General features: G+C 34.3%; 2 protein-coding genes across 4 annotated transcripts in view; one reads left to right on the top strand and one right to left on the bottom strand.

Annotated features, from left to right (window-relative positions):
* Positions 1-148: 148 nt before the first annotated feature.
* Positions 149-12,037, bottom strand: LOC100370968 (tubulin-specific chaperone cofactor E-like protein). The gene is made up of 8 exons (XM_085499225.1): positions 11,844-12,037; positions 8,591-8,755; positions 6,923-7,068; positions 6,047-6,231; positions 4,778-5,269; positions 2,786-3,096; positions 1,496-1,608; positions 149-222 (listed from the first exon to the last, which is right to left on the bottom strand). Exons 2-7 carry the CDS (start codon positions 8,724-8,726, stop codon positions 1,604-1,606), a joined length of 1,275 nt encoding a protein of 424 aa, XP_085355351.1. The 5' UTR covers positions 8,727-8,755; positions 11,844-12,037; the 3' UTR covers positions 149-222; positions 1,496-1,603.
* A 405-nt stretch (positions 12,038-12,442) lies between these two features.
* The window catches only part of LOC100371120 (prenylated Rab acceptor protein 1-like), a 34,167-nt gene continuing 25,894 nt past the window's right edge, over positions 12,443-20,715 (top strand). For 2 of the 3 annotated variants that reach the window (XM_085499226.1, XM_085499227.1), the window contains exon 1: positions 12,445-12,529. In XM_085499226.1, coding sequence (XP_085355352.1) covers positions 12,462-12,529 — 68 coding nt within the window. In that variant the 5' untranslated portion in view covers positions 12,445-12,461. Of the gene's footprint in view, positions 12,530-20,715 lie in introns of all 3 variants that reach the window. The other variant, XM_078011428.2, reaches the window with a different exon arrangement.

Genomic DNA, 20,715 nt, shown 5'->3' on the forward strand with positions numbered 1-20,715 from the left:
TTCTTGAAATATCAGTAGAATAGATGCACTGTCACTCACACGTATTAACCGCAAAGTCTCTCTAACACGAGTCAATAATGCCCATATTCTGGCTTGCATGTACTGATCATATAGACTAGTCTAACACTAATGACACAAGACAAGTGGCTTTATTCTCATTTTTATTCACACCAACCAATCTAGCAGTAATCTGTAAATATTCCTAAAGTTCAAATATATCATCTGTAAAAAAAAAAAAAAAAAAAAATGAAATCATCTACAAGTGAAAAGTATGCCAAGGCAGGGATAAAACAAGACATCTGTATTTTTAAGTTTAACTGTAGAGGGCGCCATTTTGATAACAAGTCACATTACTATTACAATAAAATAAAACTTAATGGTAGTTTTAGACCGAACAATTGACAAAAGTTAACAGTAAAAATCAATAAATCTAGAAAGTAAATATCTCACTATTGATTTTATGTCATTTTTGGGAGGGAGGGGGGTCATAACAGAATTCATCTAAATAACTTTCTGACAAAATAAAACAAAACAGAGTATCACATACAACATAAAATTACATGAGGGGTCTGGGGCAAAAATATGACTTTCATAATTTTTCAAGCAAAGGCTGTGTCCAAAAAAATACAGCAGCTTGAATCTATGATTCAATTAAATTATTTAAAATTCTACACATTTTTTAGAATTTTTTTTCTTTCTTTATTATTTAAATATACTATATATTAAAATAGGTGTGATTGAATGAGGCAGCTATGAAATAAATACAATTGTAAGATTTAGAGACCGAAGCCTGTGACGAAGAGTTATCCACTATAAACTGATACAGTTTTGGAGAAACTTCATTTGCATGTAAGGCTGAGAAAAAAAATATCTGTTTCTCGTTTTTGCGCACATCATTTTGAACTACATGTATGCGCCTCGGACGTTTGTTTTTCTTGTAAAGCATTCCACAATGCGCTTGCACTTGCACTTGTCTCAAATTTCCCCCATTTTAGTTCAGTATTTAAAAAAATAAATAACTAATCATTTCCATGAAACGAGAAACAGAGATTTTTTTTTTTTTCCTGGTCTAAGAAGAATGGTATTTAACACTGGCCTATAAATCAGTCCTTCATGCATGAGCATAACAAAAATGAATGAATACAGACTTTCTAAAACTAAATTGCATGAATGTTCTAAATGTTTGTAGTTTCTCTTACAAAATCCTTGACACATTACCGATATATACCACAATTTTCTGGTATAAAGTATTATCTTAATATTAATGCTTTAATCTAATATTTTCCAAAAAAATGTTGATGCACCATTTTTCACACTATTATGTACTTTTCTATTATATCTTTGCAAATTTTGAACCAAATGGACAAATATTCTCATTGGCTACAGATCTTGATGAAAATATTTGAAAAAAATATGGAAATATTAATAGAGGTTTACTTAGTGAAATGTGACAAAAGTTTACTTTGACTACCGGTACTCTCACTTTCAGACCTACCATCTTTTTTCACCCCATCAATCTCGATCTATCACAAATTTACCATTTACACATTCAGGCAACTGGCTAAGATTGATAGAAAAAATGTTTGTAGATCTGGAAGAGAAATTAGACTGGGGAACAAAAGATCAAAATAGATGGTTATTATTACAAAGAAAATGGTGGAATTATTTATTTTGGGAAAGTTCATTTTAGTAGTTCTGTTCACTTTTTTTTGGGTATATTACTGTTTATATTGGCTGTAAAGGGACTGAATATTTAGATTTATTTAAATCCAAGAACTGACAAAACCAAAATAAATTATATTTATGCAAATAAATTTGATTTGCCTAATATGTAACAGAACAATACTAGCATACTGTGAAACCATTTATTTTCACTATTTTGATGTTTTGAGCATATTCACTGTGTTAATTTCACAAATTTGTCAAGGAGACAATGAGTTTTATTGTCCTTTTACATTTTCACGTAGATTTAATTTAGCAGATTTTACTCATCGAAATTAAAACACAGTGAATAATTAATGCATTTACAGTACTAGCAGGCCAATGACAGGTTAAAATACAGTATTTGCTTTGATAGAAGTGCATATGTTTACATAATTACTGCAGGAATGTCTATGGTCAGAATAAACAGAAAATAGTCAAAACGGGGAATTTACACAGGTTTGTATCATAAAATTTCGGTAGAAGACATGGGGTAAAAAAGTCATTATTATTAAAATGAATTCCAACATTTTGAAACATTTCAAAAAATTGACAAATTGAATTTCTCTCCCATGATGCATTGCAAATATGTGCAGTAACATGCTCAGTAGTGCAAATTTGGAATTTCTCTCCCATAATGCATTGAACATATGTGCAGTAACATGCTCAGTAGTGACAAATTTGGAATTCAGCTCAAACTGTTCTAAAACCTAAGACAAACATAATCCTTTTCATATGATTGAATGTATGAAACAGAGTGTACAAACCACACGTCTACGATAGGGTACAACATAGTAATGATGAATTGTAAAACCTTTCGTAACCTATTCACCACCAGACTTTCTCGCCTAAACTTTTCTGCACTTCTTTCTTATATTCTTTAATATTTCTGAAAATGAACTTTAATGTTGCAGTAAAAGAACTAAATTTTAGTCACTTTTCAGTTTCATTAAAAAAATTTGGCCATTTTTGTCCCAATCTTCTAAAGAAAAGTACAGACTATAAACAGGACTATTTTGTGAATTTGTGATGGAAATATGGAACTGGTGGTGAAAAAGTTTATGCTTCTATTCTAGAAAGAAACCTTTTTTAAAAATATGTATCTCGTCCCCATCCTTCATTTTATATGCATATAAACGTCTGTTGTTGGATTTCATCTCCGTCGACCCTTGTGGACATTCGGGATCCAAATAATCAAGCAGGAACTTAGACGGTGGAAGACCAACAAAGTCTCTTAAGTGTTTTTTCAACTCTGATACCGTTTGGGTGAGATTGATGTTCATTAGTTTTTGTTCATCCCTAAATTTGACCAAGCACTGAGCCACTTCTGGTGGGGAGAGGTCAACTTCAGCCAGAGGATCAAGTTTTCCATAGATGTCCACCAGCTCATGGTATCTGCAGGATTAAAAACGGTTTTACTGTGAAAGGTTGAGATTGCATCAAGAAATAGACACAAAAGTTCACATACAATGGTGGTAGTCCAGAGGTTGACTCTGGTGAGTAAGCATGGCAGTTCAGAGGTTGACTCGTGTCAGTAAGCATGGTAGTTCAGATGTTGACTCGTGTCAGTAAGCATGGTAGTTCAGATGTTGACTTGTGTCAGTAAGCATGGTAGTCAACCTCTGAACTACCATACTTAGTAAGTATGGTAGTTGAGGTTGACTCTGGTCAGTAAGCATGGTAGTTCAGAGGTTGACTCTGGTCAGTAAGCATGGTAGTTCAGAGGTTGACTCTGGTCAGTAAGCATGGTAGTTCAGAGGTTGACTCTGGTCAGTAAGCATGGTAGTTTAGAGGTTGACTCTGGTCAGTAAGCATGGTAGTTCAGTGGTTGACTCTGGTCAGTAAGCATGGTAGTTTAGAGGTGGACTCTGGTCAGTAAGCATGGTAGTTCAGAGGTTGACATTGGTCAGTAAGCATGGTATTTCAGAGGGTGACTGATCAGTAAGCATGGAAGTTCAGATGTTGACTCGTGTCAGTAAGCATGGAAGTTCAGAGGATGACTCTGGTCAGTAAGCATGGAAGTTCAGAGGATGACTCTGGTCAGTAAGCATGGAAGTTCAGAGGTTGACTCTGGTCAGTAAGTATGGTAGTTCAGAGGTTGACTCTGGTCAGTAAGCATGGTAGTTCAGAGGTTGACTCTGGTCAGTAAGCATGGTAGTTCAGAGGTTGACTCTGGTCAGTAAGCATGGTAGTTCGGAGGTTGACTCTGGTCAGTAAGCATGGTAGTTCGGAGGTTGACTCTGGTCAGTAAGCATGGTAGTTCAGAGGTTGACTCTGGTCAGTAAGCATGGTAGTTCAGAGGTTGACTCTGGTCAGTAAGCATGGTAGTTCAGAGGTTGACTCTGGTCAGTAAGCATGGTAGTTCGGAGGTAGAGTCTGGTCAGTAAGCATGGTAGTTCAGAGGGTGACTGATCAGTAAGCATGGTAGTTCAGGGGATGACTCTGGTCAGTACGCATGGCAGTTCAGAGGTTGACTCTGGTCAGTAAGCATGGTAGTTCAGAGGTTGACTCTGGTCAGTAAGCATGGTAGTTCAGAGGTTGACTCTGGTCAGTAAACATGGTAGTTCGGAGGTAGAGTCTGGTCAGTAAGCATGGTAGTTCAGAGGGTGACTGATCAGTAAGCATGGTAGTTCAGGGGATGACTCTGGTTAGTACGCATGGCAGTTCAGAGGTTGACTCTGGTCAGTAAGCATGGTAGTTCAGAGGTTGACTCTGGTCAGTAAGCATGGTAGTTCAGAGGTTGACTCTGGTCAGTAAGCATGGTAGTTCGGAGGTAGAGTCTGGTCAGTAAGCATGGTAGTTCAGAGGGTGACTAATCAGTAAGCATGGTAGTTCAGGGGATGACTCTGGTCAGTACGCATGGCAGTTCAGAGGTTGACTCTGGTCAGTAAGCATGGAAGTTCAGAGAATGACTCTGGTCAGTAAGCATGCTAGTGACTCTGGTCCCTATGGTCGTGCACTGACATTGACCATTGTATTTCTTTAATGAACTTTGCCAACCATAAACCATGGTCAGCCATTCATAAGGGCATTGTCTATCAAAATATCAAGCCTGATTGAGTATCACCTGACCTACCTTTTTGGCTGCTGGTCATGTGATTTATCCATGTAATATCTAATTAGCATTCTTTCAGCATCTTCTCTTTCCTCATCCAGAATAGGGCTGCCATTCAACCGAACAATCTTAGGCAGTCTAGCCACCAATAGAGGGCGCCTCTCATTTTCCAGAATGGTTTTTGCTAACGGCAACCCTTTCATCCGTACATCACACAAATGTGGAAATTCTTTTAATTTATCTATGCTTTCCCAACTGTCAATTGCGTTATCCCTTATGCTTAGTGATTTCAACTGCGGGAAGCATTCCGCAACCTCACCTGACAGGTCGGAAAATTTGTTCTCTGCCAAGTAAAGATTTTCCATCATGGGGAACATTTTCCCAAGTTTGCAAACTTCAGCGAAGTCTGTAACACCATTGCTGTTGAACTGGCACATTTTGATGCTGGTATATGGGTTATCAGGAGAAGAGACTGTCACAAAGTCATTCAGACTAAGCAACACCTCCTCTAGGCTGCAAAGAAGTAATACAGGTTGATGTAAATGGGGCATCATCAATAAAACTCACATGAAGCGTCATTTGTCATTTGATTTGAGAGGTAGGGATACATATGTAAAAGCAAATTTTGTATTGCGTGCATCAAAATCACAATAAAAAAATATGTGTAACATTGCCTAGAAACGAACATGGGTGAAGGTAAAACATTTTACAAGTGATACAAAAAACAGGCAACGCAAAGTGAAAATTTACATGATTTGAAGGTACTCAAATGCAAACTGAACTATTCTCGGGGGCAGACATCCTGGCTTTTTCACTGCATGGCAACCATTACGATGAAAACAAAGATCGAAAACTCTCAGAAAACGGTACTTTGGGATGGTTGTTGCGATTCCCCTGAACAGTGCAACAAGATTAGCCCTGGGTGTAACATATATAAATTTGGTTGTTAAGGATTACTTCAAAGTTAAGTTTGTGTTGTGGTACAGTGGTGCGCATCTTAGCAACGTGGAGGATAGGGGCTTGTACATTTTTGAAAAATATAATTTTGGAAGGCATTTTCCATGTAGTAGTTTAAATATTTGACAGTCTCTCGATTATTTTATAATTGTATAGGTTCAACTGCTTTACAATTAAATTACCCACAATGCAATCAGTCATCGAAATTCAAAAACTATATTGTGAAATTTTCATTATAATTTTAAAAATTATTGCTGCAAAAAAAAAACATGATTGAAAACAAAATTACAAAAAAATGGTTGAATATATGTGGTAACTAAACCATTTACCTACCTAGGCATGTTGCTTAGCAACTGATGAACTGCGTCCCATGGTGCATGTGTGTTGTTCAGAACTAATCTTTTGATGGTTGCTAAGGAAACAGAGTCCAGAAGATCAGAAGGAATGGAATGTGTTAGAGGATTGGAACTGAGGTTCAGGAATTCGAGATCGGGGAGTTGAGATATGATGGAAAAAACCTGAAAACGAATATAATGGATCTTTGTAAATATACAACCAAGGACATAATAGTGTGTTTCTTATGAGTACTGACTGTGTGAATATACTATAAAAACATGTTAAAATAGCAACATACCATTTTAGAGGAGTTAACACTACTCATTAATTTTAATTTATCACTTAAGTGTCAACAATCTCATTGTTATACTTGAATATACTCAATATACTAAATTATATACTAAATTAGCAAGATCTTAAATTAGCGGGATGACATATTAGCTAAATTGGCTTAAATAACATTCCAGCTAAAAAAGACATACAGTAATTGCTCTTACAACCAAGGACATAATAGCATGGCTGTTTCTCATCAGTGCTGACTGTGTAAATGCACACTAAAAATACTACATTCTGCTTTTTGTATGTATACTGTCACAAATTACTTCAAGCCATATATAATGGAAAACGAGAAACTCACTAAATGAAACAATATTATGATTCATATCAATATTAATATATTTCATCCTATGTCTCCAAGCAAAATTTGAAGATACTAAAAAATTTCCTCCTGAAAACCAGTGCAAAAATGCAAATCAAATAAAAACTTTTTTTTTCATTTTCGGTATCCTAATGGCATGAATCCACAATAATGAAAGCCAGATGACATATAATCTTTAATTTGACTCAAACCTCCATAAGTACTAGATGACGTACCTCTTTCCAGCAGTGCAGGTTGTTCAATGTCAGATCCAACTCTTTTACCCCGGTACATAACTGTTCTATTTCCCCAGCATTCCCTGCAGTGCTTATACCACAGTCATTGAGTGTCAGACATGTTGGAATGAAGAGAGAACCTGGAGCTGAAAATAAAGCTAATATTTTGAGCTTTAAGAAGCAAGAAATGATTAACAGGGAAATTCTCTGGAGTCCTGGTCATGGAGTGTCAGCATCTTCTGCAAATATTTTGTCGTCACAGAAGCCATAACAACATTAAGTCATGAAAATTACCAGCATTTAAGGTAGAAGCCTACTCATAAATTAAAAAACCCAGAATTTATTCATTTTGCAATAAACTGTACTCCAAGGCAATATAAGGATATTGACCTAAAAAAAAAGTTGGGGGTCACCACCCTTTTTTTCGAGAAAATTATGGTTTTATTATAACACTTTTACCATAGGTTCCTATGGCAGAGATATTATGCAATATCTCATAATCTAGCCTGGTGACATACATTGTAGGCTGAAAAATCATATATTGTTAATGATGGAGTACTTTTTGTTGTTCTGAATTATTTAAAAAATCTAGGTTTTAAAAAGTGTCATAAAATGCAATTTTTCTTTATGGAATTGTTCTAAAAATAGCAATTTTCAAGAAATATTAGGACACGTTTCTCAAAAAGCATAACTGTAACACACAAAATAATGCTATTTCATTGTACCATGAAACATTAACTTCATGAAAAATTCTGACTAGGTTTCTATCTTAAGTGAAACACAGTTTCTTAACTTTGTCTAATACTGTAAAACCATTTATTTTCACTTTGAACCTTGGAGAGAAACAATGAGTTCTATTGTTATTTTACATGTTCATGAGATTTTAATCTAGCGAATTTTACTTATCAGCAAATATAGTGAAATTAAAAACGAGCAAATAATTAATGCATTTTAACACTGTGTGCTGACTGCACTTTTCATTTCAAGTGAACACTTTATATTTTAGACATGTAGATAAAAATATCAAGCCTGATTGAAAATTTCCTGTAATTAACAAAATAACCATAAATAATATATCAGCTAAATGTTTGTTGATACAGGAAACCAACATTCTTTAAATTCAATATTGTTTTTGGACAGCCACTTTTCATTTTCTTTTTATGCTTTATTACTCTAAATACTTTATTTTAGCTGGAATTAATTTTTGCTGAAAATACTTCTTGGCTGTTTTGTATGACATTTATTGTCACTAATTTTTGCAGAGTTGAATATAAAATATAGGGGAACACATTATTTTCAGTAGATTTTATTTTCACTGATTCACCCTCCAGTGAAAATAAAGTACTTTAGAGTAGTAGCAAATGTGTTACAGGTACATGATGGAGGTTTGTCTAAAATAATAATAATGAACTTTATTGTTCCTCTGTTTCGTTAATAAGACAATAATTTGAAAATAACTAGGATGAACATATTGTACTAAAAATTATCAAATTAGGATCATAAAAAGTCATATTTCAATAATCTAGGATACAATAAATTTAACTGTTGGTTTATATGCACTTGTATTGGAGATACGTTTCTGTGAGAGCAAATATTTTACATTTACACACAATAACTTTGTGGATGTTATTACAGTTATTGAGAGAATTAGATGAATATTTAACTTACCAGCTTTTGTTCCTTGACCAGAAATAAAGATGTGTTCATATTGCTCCGCTGTGCTGTCTGTGTATTTAGCCCTTAGTGCTTCGGGTAACGAAATTCCCGCCGAAGAAGAGGAGGAAGAAGATGTGTTGGCTGCCATGGTTACCAGTTACGAAATTCAACACAGTTCTGAAGAAAAAGAAAATTATATATTTCTATTACCGTATACGGTATAATTCCATAGGTGGTCATTCTAAATACAATTACAAGGTCAGTGTCAATGTCAACTTAATTGTATTAAATTAGTCAAGTCCCTGTTATTGTATTACTGTGGCTCTACCTCGGGCACCCACAACATAACTTCAAACAAATACAGGTGAGGGCAGTATAACAAACTGAAATACAACAACTACTGGAGTACATGGAGGAACATAGACTGGAAATCAAGTCTTGCTTGACATGAGTAGTTGTTTTAAATTACATGCAAACTATTTAGGGACAAAAATAGTTTTACTTAATTTTTTAACACAAATAGTCTACAGTATTGAAAGGCCTGTGGTAAAACTTTTTTCAAAACAAAATACTGTAAATGGCTTAATTTTCACTGACAGGAATGTTCAAGATTTGATGATTGGCATTCGTCAAGACAACATTTTGTGAAAATCACTCACACTCCAGGATTGCAGAAAAATGTCCACTGCTAACAAAAATTTTAAACTCACAAATTTAATGAAAATATGTCCTTCTTGAAATTAAGTGGTTTACAGTATTCTACAGTTGTGTGAAGTCTGTGGTAACACTTGTTTTAAAATAACATTATCCATTGATTCATTGTTCAGTGTATGATTATTTAGTAACGATAACACTCATTAGAATACAATGAAGTCTCATGGTTGGTTGAACATTGCAGTATCAACAGATGCTCTTTTGTCTACTTATCCATGCAGATGCACCCTTCACTGGGAAATTGCAAGTTTATACTACTGGTATAACAATTTCACCACCAGTTCCCTCATTTCATCACAAAATAGTCTTATTTATAGTCTGCATTTTCCTTCAGAAGACTGGGAGAAAAAAAGCCAATTTTTTTTAATAAAAACTGAAAATTGACTCAAATTTTGTCTGTTGGCTCCAAAATTAGGATTCATTTCTAGAAATATTAAAGAACACAAGAAAAAAGTGCAGAACAATGTGGGTGAGAAAGTCTGGTGTTGAAAAGGTTAAACCACTTAATTTTCACTACTGAGGTAATTTGGCTATTAATTGATTTTATGGCATTTCTGAAGACAAAATTTCATGAAAGTTGAAAATATTCACAGCTACAAAATTTAATGATTTTCAATGACTCGTAAAACTTCCAAAAATTTGCCTCTCATGAAATCAGAGCAGTTTACAGTATATTTATCAGTGACCTAAATCTTATAAATTACCTTTTTCAAACAATGCTGTCATTTTTTTTTATAGAGGGCATACTGTAGAGTTAAAGTTAAAGCAGCATTCTGAGCTATGAGGTCATTCCTATAAATAGATATGATTTATCATGATCTTGAGACAAACGTCAAAAATTTGTCTGAAATTGCTTAGAATCTGGAAAATGTACAATATATTAAAATTTCATAATTTTCAGCACATCAAAATGTTTAAATTGTTTTCCTCTAATTTTTTTTTTCTAATGGTTTTTAATACTGTAAAATACTTCATTTTCGCTTGGAATTAACTTTCGCTATTTTCGCTGAAGGAGTGAAATCCAGTGAATATACCTTTTTTCCTATATTTTACATTCAACTCACCAAAAAGCAGTGAAAATAAATTTCATACAAAATACCCAAAAAGTCTTTTCAGCGAAAATTAATTCCAGTGAAAATAAGTTATTTCACAGTAGTTAAAATAGACATTAATAGTGAACCATGCTATTGAAAATAAACAAGACAACTCCAGTGCATAATACAGCTGTATTAGTGGAATTGTATATATCTCAAAACTGCTCTATTGTGTTCATATTGTTTATTATTAACAGTCATTTTAATCTTGGAGAATATAAGCTGTACCAGTATATTTTACAATTACAGTAGAATATTTTATTTTAAATAAATTATTAATTTATTTATCACTAAAAAGGGGAAGTTAACCTTGCACTGGTATTTGTGTGTATACCTTGAAAATACAAAGGAAGGAAAAAATGAAATGATTTCTATGGTTACTGTATTAGTGTGTTTAGTAGTGCATACACTTTCATAAATACATGTATCATAGGTGCATGTGTCTATGGTCTGAATAAGTTATATTTTATTTTAGCCACTTTAATACCATCTAGGGTACTGTAAAATACTTTATTTTAGCCTGAATTTATTTTCGCTGAAAAGACCTTTTGGGTGTTTTGTATGTAATTTATTGTCACTGATTGCTGATGAGTTGAATGTAAAATATAGGAAAAAGGAGATATTCATTGGATTTACTGAATTATTCCTTCAGCGAAAATAGAGAAAATTAATTCCAAGTGAAAATAAAGTATTTTTTTTTTATCATAATTAATTCTGTTTTATTATTTGTATTAAACTTACACAACCCAATTCTCATATACAGGTCATCAACAAATTGTTATTTATAAACTGCTTGTAATTTTTTGCAAGAAATAAATTTGTGTGAATTTCCATGAGAATGGTAAATTTTTGTAGCAGAGAAAATTTCTCCAGGGTCCAACAACACAGTGTGTCAATGACTTTCATGAAATTTTGTATTCATCAATATCATAACAATTTTAAATCAGGAATTTTGTTTTTCGGAGAACAAAAAAACATTATCATAGTATTTACTGTAAAACAAACTCAATATTGCGTTATGTAAACAACAGGAATTGTCAAGTATACTTAATCTATTACATTAATTGTTTTTAAGGACATAACTACCAAAGTGCATTGAAATTGATAATCATTCTGACCAAGTATAGACTTAGTGTTTCGACGTTTTGTTCGGAAATTGTAATGCACTTTAAACTCATATTTTTAATTTTACAGTACATCTGGACATTATTCAAATTATATTCTATAATTTGTTTATTTTTTTTTTTCGATGTGAGAACTCCACATTCCCCCTGTTTTCTTGGAATCTATCCAGTCACTGGAATCAATGAAAAAAAGCCCAAAGCCATGCTCAAAGAACAATGCCCAAATTTAAAAGGATTAGCCTCCCAGCTGCTTTGCGTCGCAGCGCGTCGGTCATTATTTGAGGCCGGCTGGATGATTTTCATTCAAGGAACATTTAAAAACTTCAACATTACCAATTTCTTGAGACTTCTGCGCTGATTCCACGAGAGTCAAAGCATCTACTTGTTAGTCCTCGCAACTTGCAATGAAAAATACTCCTCAGGTGATAGACGAGTTTATATTTAGAAGGATGAGATCACAATGTTGTGATCGTACAAAAGAAATACACACACAATGTAAACATGAACCGTGAACCTCAAACAATCAACAACCGTGGGTCAAAGGTCAACAGTCAAAGGTAATATTTTCGATATTTGTTTTTTAATATAAAGGTACTTTGAAGAACTATGTACATATAAATCAAAAGAAAATATATTTTTGTTATTTTATTTATAAACAAATATTTGCGTCGACGTTTAAATCCAGTATTCATTCTACAAAATTTCATCGGTCAAAGGTCAAATAAAGAAAAAGCTTATACTTTATTTTTCGAGAGTACGGCGACTAAAGAATACAAAAATTATATTGCATTGTCTTCTTTCAAGTAATCTACATATACTTGTTTTTTTTTAAGTTAAAGAAAAGCCGAAACTCGTGAAAAAACAAAAGACGTGTCAGCTTTCCGTGATGACGTCATCGTCCACGCTCACGATAATATGAGAAAACATATACCGAACAAACTAGCATTGCAAATGGAGACTGTTGACGTGAAAGTCGATTCGGGTGTTACTAACAACGACTCTGCTGACGACAAGGCGAGGTAAGTACTTCTCCAATTCAGATAGGTTGTAGAACCGTTGCTGTTCATATTATATCCGGAGTTTCAAGCGATCCGGATAATTGGTTAAAAAGAAAAGAAGTTGAAAAGTCTTCCTATCCGTATGTATAAATATTCATTCAGAAATTGATATTCGCAGACGATATTCTAAAAAAAATCACAACGTCAGAATGGTGGACACGGGCCAGCTGACGCATACACTTACGGTCACATAAAAACGCGTGTACATTTTGTTGGTACACGTTGCAGTAATTCTTCAAAATTCATAAACTCGTTAATCATAAATGTAAATCGTAATTTTAATGTGTTTTTGAAGCATAATCTGACACACAGGAGGGAGGAACTGTGTCTGACATTTAATTTATTGTAGTATTAAAAACCGGGTGATCTGGAATGTACCAAAGAAATATTGAATAATGTCCAAACAGAATTACAGAACTAAAACATATCAAAAATATATAAAAAATAAATTTAGCAAAAATGCTAAGAATGAATGCAACATGTATGTTTTTTTATCTAGCTAAGGAATGTAACACTCCATTCGTATTGATTAATTCATTATTGATTATGTTGACTCTTGCACTGATACACATTTTGCTTTTGGTATTTGTTAATTTTTAGGGGTGATACGAAAGTTGAAAGGGGTAGGGTGATGAATAAAATGTATTTATGCATGACAAATACATGGTATATTTGTAGAGACAACCATCCATCATTTAAGTTGGATGGTAGCACCACCCCACCCCCACCAAAATAAATGTTTAAACTTTAACATTTACACATGCAACACATTCACTGGAGCTATAATATAGATAACATTTCACTGTTTTATTGTATAATTTAATGTATGCGAGCTCATCTCAGTCATGGGTTGATGTGTAAAAACTTTATAATTTTGGCATTGGCACATGTATAGAATAACAATTTATAGTTTGTTTTCACAATTTGGAGAATAATTTTAACAATATTTCAAACCAAAATTGTTCTGAAACTTATATACCAAAATCCTTGTACTATACAGACCCTAACCCTAGATTCTTGTTCAGATTGGTACATGTACATGTATATTCCTAAAATATTAAGCTTGTGTCTTGCCCAGTTACAGTATAAATTCTGAGACTTCTACTCACCCTAAACTTGCAGACAGTATCGTTTATTTTTTTTTTAGTTTTTTTAATAAAATAAGATACAAAAATGTATCATGGGAGTGTATAAATAAAATTGTTCATTTTGCGATAACTCAGCTATCGCCATTTATAGAGAATGTATCCAAGTCTATATTTGAATTTGTATTTGTGGTAATTGAAAATTGTGATGTTTGTTCATGTGCAGTGTTCTCCCCAGAAAAATGTATCAGAGTGGCGGATAATTTGCATATAATTTACATATCATTAGCATATGTCTGGAGATAAAGAAAACAATAATGACAGGCTTGCATGGATGAAATTGTGTCTTTATTTTTTAACAAATTTATGTACAAGATTAAATGAATCTGCTGCTGTGTGATTTCTATGTAATGTTGATTCTTCGGACTTTCATGGAAGCCCAGTGATCTGCAGCTTTTGAGAACGCCGTGATTTCCCACTTCTAATGACATGGCCTTCTTGTGCATCTCCGAGTGTGCGTGTTTATCGATAACATATTTCGTGATATTTATACATGGCATAGAATTCCATTCCAAAGAACTATTTCTGGATGTTTTTAAGTTGAATTTTCCACATATGTGACACAGCATTCCTAAAAGATAAGAAATAGGAGCCAATCAATACTTGTATTTAAAAAATATCGTCACGGTCAACACGAAAATAAACAAATTGCCGCCATTTTGAAAAGTCGCTAAACTAAAAAATTTCCACGATAAAATTTACCCAACTATTTCAAAACACAATATTAGTATTAGTTATTTTGATAAATCGTAGCCAACAATTTTTGAACTTCCAGAAAGAAAGTCGTTTCCAAAAAAATGTTTCGACGATCGGCAAAAAATGAAGCCATACAAAAGTTTACTAAACTAGGTCAAAATACGCTTCCAAGTAAAACGCTACAAATAAATACTTTTTTTACCTTTGTCATTGAATGTTTCTCTCAGCCACGTATATTTTGTTGTCCATTGTGCATCAAATCCAGAGTTTATTTTTTTGCACCTTTCGTTGTAACATCATCTTGGAGACGTTTAGTACCACTGCCGACAGGGGTACCGGTGACCGCGTTGCTGGTGGGTTTATCGCTCGCAACCAGGGGTCCAGCAGGGCGTTCTACACGGAACCACGACGTAATATTTCTGCTGTTTGACATCATTGCTTCTTCCAGCCGAATATGCTACTGAGAAAATCTCGCTATTACCCCAATTAAATAGGGCGAAAGTGTTTATTGTCGAAGTACGAAGCTGTATTAGTCCATTGTCTTCGCTTAATCACTGACATGTTTCCATTCACACCTGATTTGGCTCACAATACCAGACGCTGATGACGCTGACTAACAGATTCGCACGTGTATTTACAAGCTAAAACAAAGAATAACAGGAAATGCCACAGAGTAGCAGGCAATCTCTCAGAGTAGTGGGCAATCTCTCAGAGTAGCGGCATAAATAATAAAGTAGCGGCCCCGCTACGCTAAAACGCTTTGGGGAGAACACTGGTTCATGTGTGATCATTTGCAATATTTCTAAAATTGATGTTATTTTAAAAAAAATGGTACATTTTTGTACATTTGATCATAGACAATGTAGTTTTATGATTTGATGCACTAGTCATTTAACTTGCAACAGTCGTATGTTCATAAAGTTCATTTTCACTGGCAAATTTTGCTAGTTGAGTTGCTAACTAGTTTGCTAAGATGATTACACAGTTTGAACAAGTTGGGCCAAACCAACAGGAGAAATCCAACTAATGCTGAAGGTCATTTTGAATATCAGTAGATGTCATCCAATCGTATAAATTGGCAAATGCCAAGATATCCAAACAATTAAGCGTAATGTATGTACTGTTGCAGTGTCACATGTTGCTGGCATGTTTAGTACTAGTATGTGGCTTACCGCATGTAAATTAGCATATTTAGCCGAATGACTCTTTCTCTGAAAACTGGTTTGATCTTATCAGTTCTACTTGTATATCGATCTTGGCACACACACGGTAAACCAGTCAGCAACTAAGCTAATAATTTCCCTGTTTGGCTATCTAAAACTACATAGCAGTGAGTTATTTTTTGTAACTGGAATTTGAGAAATATATTAAATTTGGAATAATTGAAGTCCATTCATGAGAATAAATGAGAATTTCACTGCATAATTTTTTTGAAAATGAAAATGTTTTCAATAAATTTTAAAATGTCCATAAATGGTGACTGGTGCTACACATATTTGCTAGGAAGCCCGACAAAAAAAAATCTTGTTCTTTACACCTGCACTTGCCAGATTGCATTGATTTTAACTTGCAACAACAAAAAATGTTTTGTCAATGCGTCTTCCTAACTGTATACATGTATGTAGCCATCATTCACTGCCAATGATGTATTTTCTTTGACGTTTCTGCATTTTGGATACCATTTATGGATGTCAAGATGAGTATGAAACGATTCTTCACTTCCAACTAATGAAATAGCTATTTAATTAGGATTAAGCATGAACTATACATGTACAGAATGTAATGTACCATGATTTATATTTTTTTTCCATCCATGCCAGCTTTTGTATTGGAAGACAAGTTGAGTCAGATGTGCACGACCCTTTGTTTATAGAACTGCATCAGCTGCAGTGTGTTCTCATTGTATTTGAAAGTTAAAACCTCAGTGAGCATGTTAAAGGCAAAGCTGTGTGTCACAGAAAACAAATGGCTATTCACAATAGTTGCTTTTTGTGGTGGTTGTTTGAGTAATTATTTTTACACATTGCATCCCATCCCTGTTACAGTAGAATCCTAATCGTATGTCATTGTACTTGGGTGCAAAACATGTTCTGATCTAAGAGCTCCATATTTGTGGTCCAAATAACTAAAATGCTTTGAGATTGTGAACAAAATATTTGAATATTTTAACCCTTTTTCTGCTTGCCCAATGTACTTTTACATTGACTAAACCAGATGCAATAAAGTGTTAAAAGGCAGGGGGACACCAACTGCAATGCTGAATGTTGGGCTCTACATCATCCTAGTACTTAACTATAATATATACTTATATAGGTTTTTAAGTTGAAAATTGATGTTCAAAATGCTAGCTTTTATATTAAATGACAGAAATGTGTCTATGGTCAAAATAAGGTATAATAAACTGTATTTTAATAATCAAGCATGCAAATAATTTTTTGATTCTTGTGTGCTTTTATTTGTGATGAATAGAGCAAACACAGAACTTCTTTTTCTCTGAAATGCATCAGTCAGCTAAATGCAAGTTTAATGCCACTATTTTTGTTTTTGTTGTGCAGGAAAGAACCTGCAGTGGAAACGCTTAGTGGTAGTTTCAGGTAATTTTGGCATGTATGCACGTCAACACTGGTGAATTTGGAACCAGGCAATGTTTATAATTTGTGAAATTTTTGTATTTGGATGCATGGGTACTGTGTTTAAATTCATGCTTTGCTGTTTGTAAAAAAAAAAAAAGAATTATAATTTAGTGTTTTTAAATTTGCTTGCCAATAATTCTGTAATTCAAGTCTTTTTTAAGTACTTTTACTGGCTTGATGAGATGTTTGTATTGAAGCCTTCAATTAGCAAAGTCCCTCACAAATTTTAATAGCTTGGGTTTTGACACTTCATTTATTTTTGAAAGATTTTTCAGCTTTTTTTTCTGTTATAGTTTGTCACTTTCAGTGCTTAAGCATTGCTTAACTGCTGTGTTTTTTTTTGGGGGGGGGGGGTCAATTTAATTTTTTTTTATAATTCCTTAGACTGTTTGATACAGCAAATGCACTACAATATTTACATATATGATATGAAGGTTGTTAGAGCATGCTAGTAACTTTTAAAAGCGTCTGAATCACTGATATATATTTATCTTGTTGCTAATTTAAGGGAAGTACCGGTACTGCATGTACTGGTATCTGTACAACAGTGATTCTCTTAAGTGAGTTTGATGGGTGTAATTGTTTTTTTCCCTTAATTGTAAAAATCTGTTCCATCAACCATCACGACTGAAATTAAATGGGTTATTCAACCATTAAACCTAGATAATACCCATTGTTCTATTTACCATAATACCCGGTAGGTGACATATATACCCATATGTTGCCAATTTGTCTGCGTCTACCATGTTAAATATGTTACTGTTTGCACCAAAACAAGTTAAAATTGCTGAGGTGTGTTCTGGCTGTCATGCAACAAAACTCCATCCCAGATTCATTATTGGTCTCTTATATGTGTAGGGTGTTATGCAACAATTTGAGCACTTTTATCTTTTCCATTTTGTGCATTATATGATAATAATTTTGTTTACAATCTTCCAATGTCCAAAAATATGGAAACTACCATGCAGTTATTTTTGAGAAAAATTACAAAAGTTGATTTGGTGTCCAAAGGGTTGTATCTCTCAAGACAAGTCCTGTTTAGTGAAAACAAGTTTGATGGATCTGGCTAACTAACCAAAAATGCTGATAATTGACACAATCTTGACATTTTCTTGATCTGAGTGCATGGTGCCATCAAATAAATGAAGAGGACATGTAAACTGGTTTTCATGGAACAATGTGGTTATCCTGTAATTTGAGTAATAATTGTAATTGTAAACATGTTACAGGTACATTCATAAATTACCTCATCTGTTTGATTATCAATATACCAATTTTCTTTTCATTGTAATGCAATTTTTCAAACCTCCAGGTTGGCAACACATAAAAACAGGCTATTCTATGGGTACCAAATTTCAAAAAAATTCCTCAAAACATTCTTTAGACTAAAAGGGTGCAGAAAATATTAGGGCATCAAGGCATCATGTGGAACATTGAGGCAATTGTCTTCATTGCCACCATGGTCCCCATGGCCTTGATGAATGAATTTCAAGCCAAGTTGTTACCAGAGGCTCTGAATGAAAGCAGTGCATTATGGGTAATATAAATATGTGTGGTTGTTGGTTGAATGTTTTCTCCTGAAATGATTGATATACTGTAAAATCTTTTATTTTCGCTATTTTCTGCTGAATGTCTATGGTGAAACCCAATCAAGGGAATATACCTTTTATTCTATATTTTACACTCAAGTCATCAAAATTGAGTGAAAATAAACTCCAGCAAGCAAAAAATTCCAGCTAAAATAAAGCATTCTACAGTATACCAATTGATGTCCATGTGGGTATAAAGTTGACTTGTTCACAGGGGACAACAGTTGATTGGATTGAAAAACTTTTGGAAGACTTACAGTCGTTTCCACCAAACCTCGAACGTCGACTTTGTATAAAATGTTACCGGTAATACACTACTAAAGTTGTTTTGTAACATTGCGAGTAAATGGTTTACAAGTTGCTTCAGATATTATCAAAGTTGCGGTAAAATCAAAGAGCTGTTTATATTGGGAACCAGACGTGAGTGAATGACATGCTGTCAAAAAATATAACTATAACCAATCAACACAAAGATCGCGATTTTACCCGGGATACTCTAAAACTGAATGCTGAGTTGTTTATATTGGAAACCAGACGTGAATGATGTCCTGTTAAAAATATAACAATAACCAATCAACGCAAAGACCGCAATTTTACCCCGGATATATCTACTCTCAAATTCAAATTTGCTGAGGAATAACAACTTGACCATGTTTCGAAGTCGACCCGATATGGCAACGCTTCATGCTGTACGTGAAAAAATAGTGGACATGTTTTTGAGTGGACGTTCTTACGGGGATATCTCAAGAATTGTTGGTGTTTCTAAATCCACAGCCTACTCCATATGTCAGAAATTTACATCCACTGCAAATTTTGATCGAGAAACTGGTGGTCCAACGGAATGTTCGAAACTCTCTCATAATGTATTACAGCACATTGAGTACTACAAAAAATCTCAGCCCAGTACTTATTTGAAAGAGATTCAAAACAAACTGGTGGCCGACCGAGTCTGCGCAGGGGAAAATGTTCCCAGCATTACGACTATACATCGTGGTATAATGCAGCATTTAGGTATGACACGAAAAAAATTACCAGTGTTGCTGCAGAGTCCACAACAGAGAGAAACCAGGAGTGGACGCTTGACTTTATGGAAGCTATTACAAATTACAATGTTAGACAACTGCACTGGTTTGACGAATCGTCAGTAATCCGTACAACTGGGAACCGTATCCTCGGGCACGCTGAAAGAAGGCAACCTGCAGTCCAAGTTCAAAGACATGCCAGTAATGCCAACTATACTATCAACTTGCTAACGAGTGCGTCGGGTATTGGCCATGCTGATATTATTACTGGGCCTTCCAACGGTTTAGAAATGTTGGATTTTTTTGATGACGCAACAAGAATCGTCGATGTATTTGGAAACCCCATTTTATCAGATGGAGATTGCGTTGTTCTGGACAATTGTGGGTTTCACTCACAGTCACTTGGGGGCTTAAAATCAATAAATACTAATTTTTTTTTAAAAATCCTCCGCTATACGTATATAAATAAACAAGTTGTGAAACATGGCACCTAGTAAATCAACACCCTGTCGGTTTCAAATTTCGATTTCTTACCTTAAAATGCGAAACAAAAATTTTAGAGGGGATCAGGTGTTAAGTTAATAACCATTGTTTATAATCTCTATTCAATAAACTTGGTTTTATTCGAAACTGCACAAATCCCGCGTTTACTGATGATATCCGACGATTTCATAAACGAAAATTCGCACAGAGTTCTGGGTAAATCAAGTGCGCATACTCATTTTCAGCCAATCAGGCGTGCCGTAACAGCGAGTATTTCCTTGATTTACCCAGAACTCTGTGCGAATCCCCCTTGATTCTGGCTGCTGGCCATTTTCGTTCATGAAATCGTGTAAGCAGTGTAATTTGGTCCGGGTTCTAGTATCACCGCTCGTTGTCGATACAACCGTCTCAGCAGTGTTTTTTTATCAAGCATAGGTGATGATCCATCTAGAATAAAAATCTTTGCTTTCACTGTAGAACCATTTGTATTTAAACGCATGTTCTCTAGTAATAATTGTCTGAAGCGATCGTTTGGAGGCAAGTCCATGCGCTGAACGTATTCGTCTACAATCTGTAATC

The sequence above is a fragment of the Saccoglossus kowalevskii genome, chromosome 5 (assembly GCF_978046115.1).
Source record: "Saccoglossus kowalevskii chromosome 5, keSacKowa6.1, whole genome shotgun sequence".
Classification (NCBI taxonomy): domain Eukaryota; kingdom Metazoa; phylum Hemichordata; class Enteropneusta; family Harrimaniidae; genus Saccoglossus; species Saccoglossus kowalevskii.

Bases quoted from the DNA above. Each gene is read 5' to 3' on its own strand.
- LOC100370968 (XM_085499225.1), bottom strand. From the start codon at position 8,726: ATGGCAGCCAACACATCTTCTTCCTCCTCTTCTTCGGCGGGAATTTCG. The intron at 6,232-6,922 runs GTACGTCATCTA...ATTCGTTTTCAG, and splicing joins ACCTGCACTGCTGGAAAGAG to GTTTTTTCCATCATATCTCA. The intron at 3,097-4,777 runs GTAGGTCAGGTG...TTAATCCTGCAG, and splicing joins CATGACCAGCAGCCAAAAAG to ATACCATGAGCTGGTGGACA.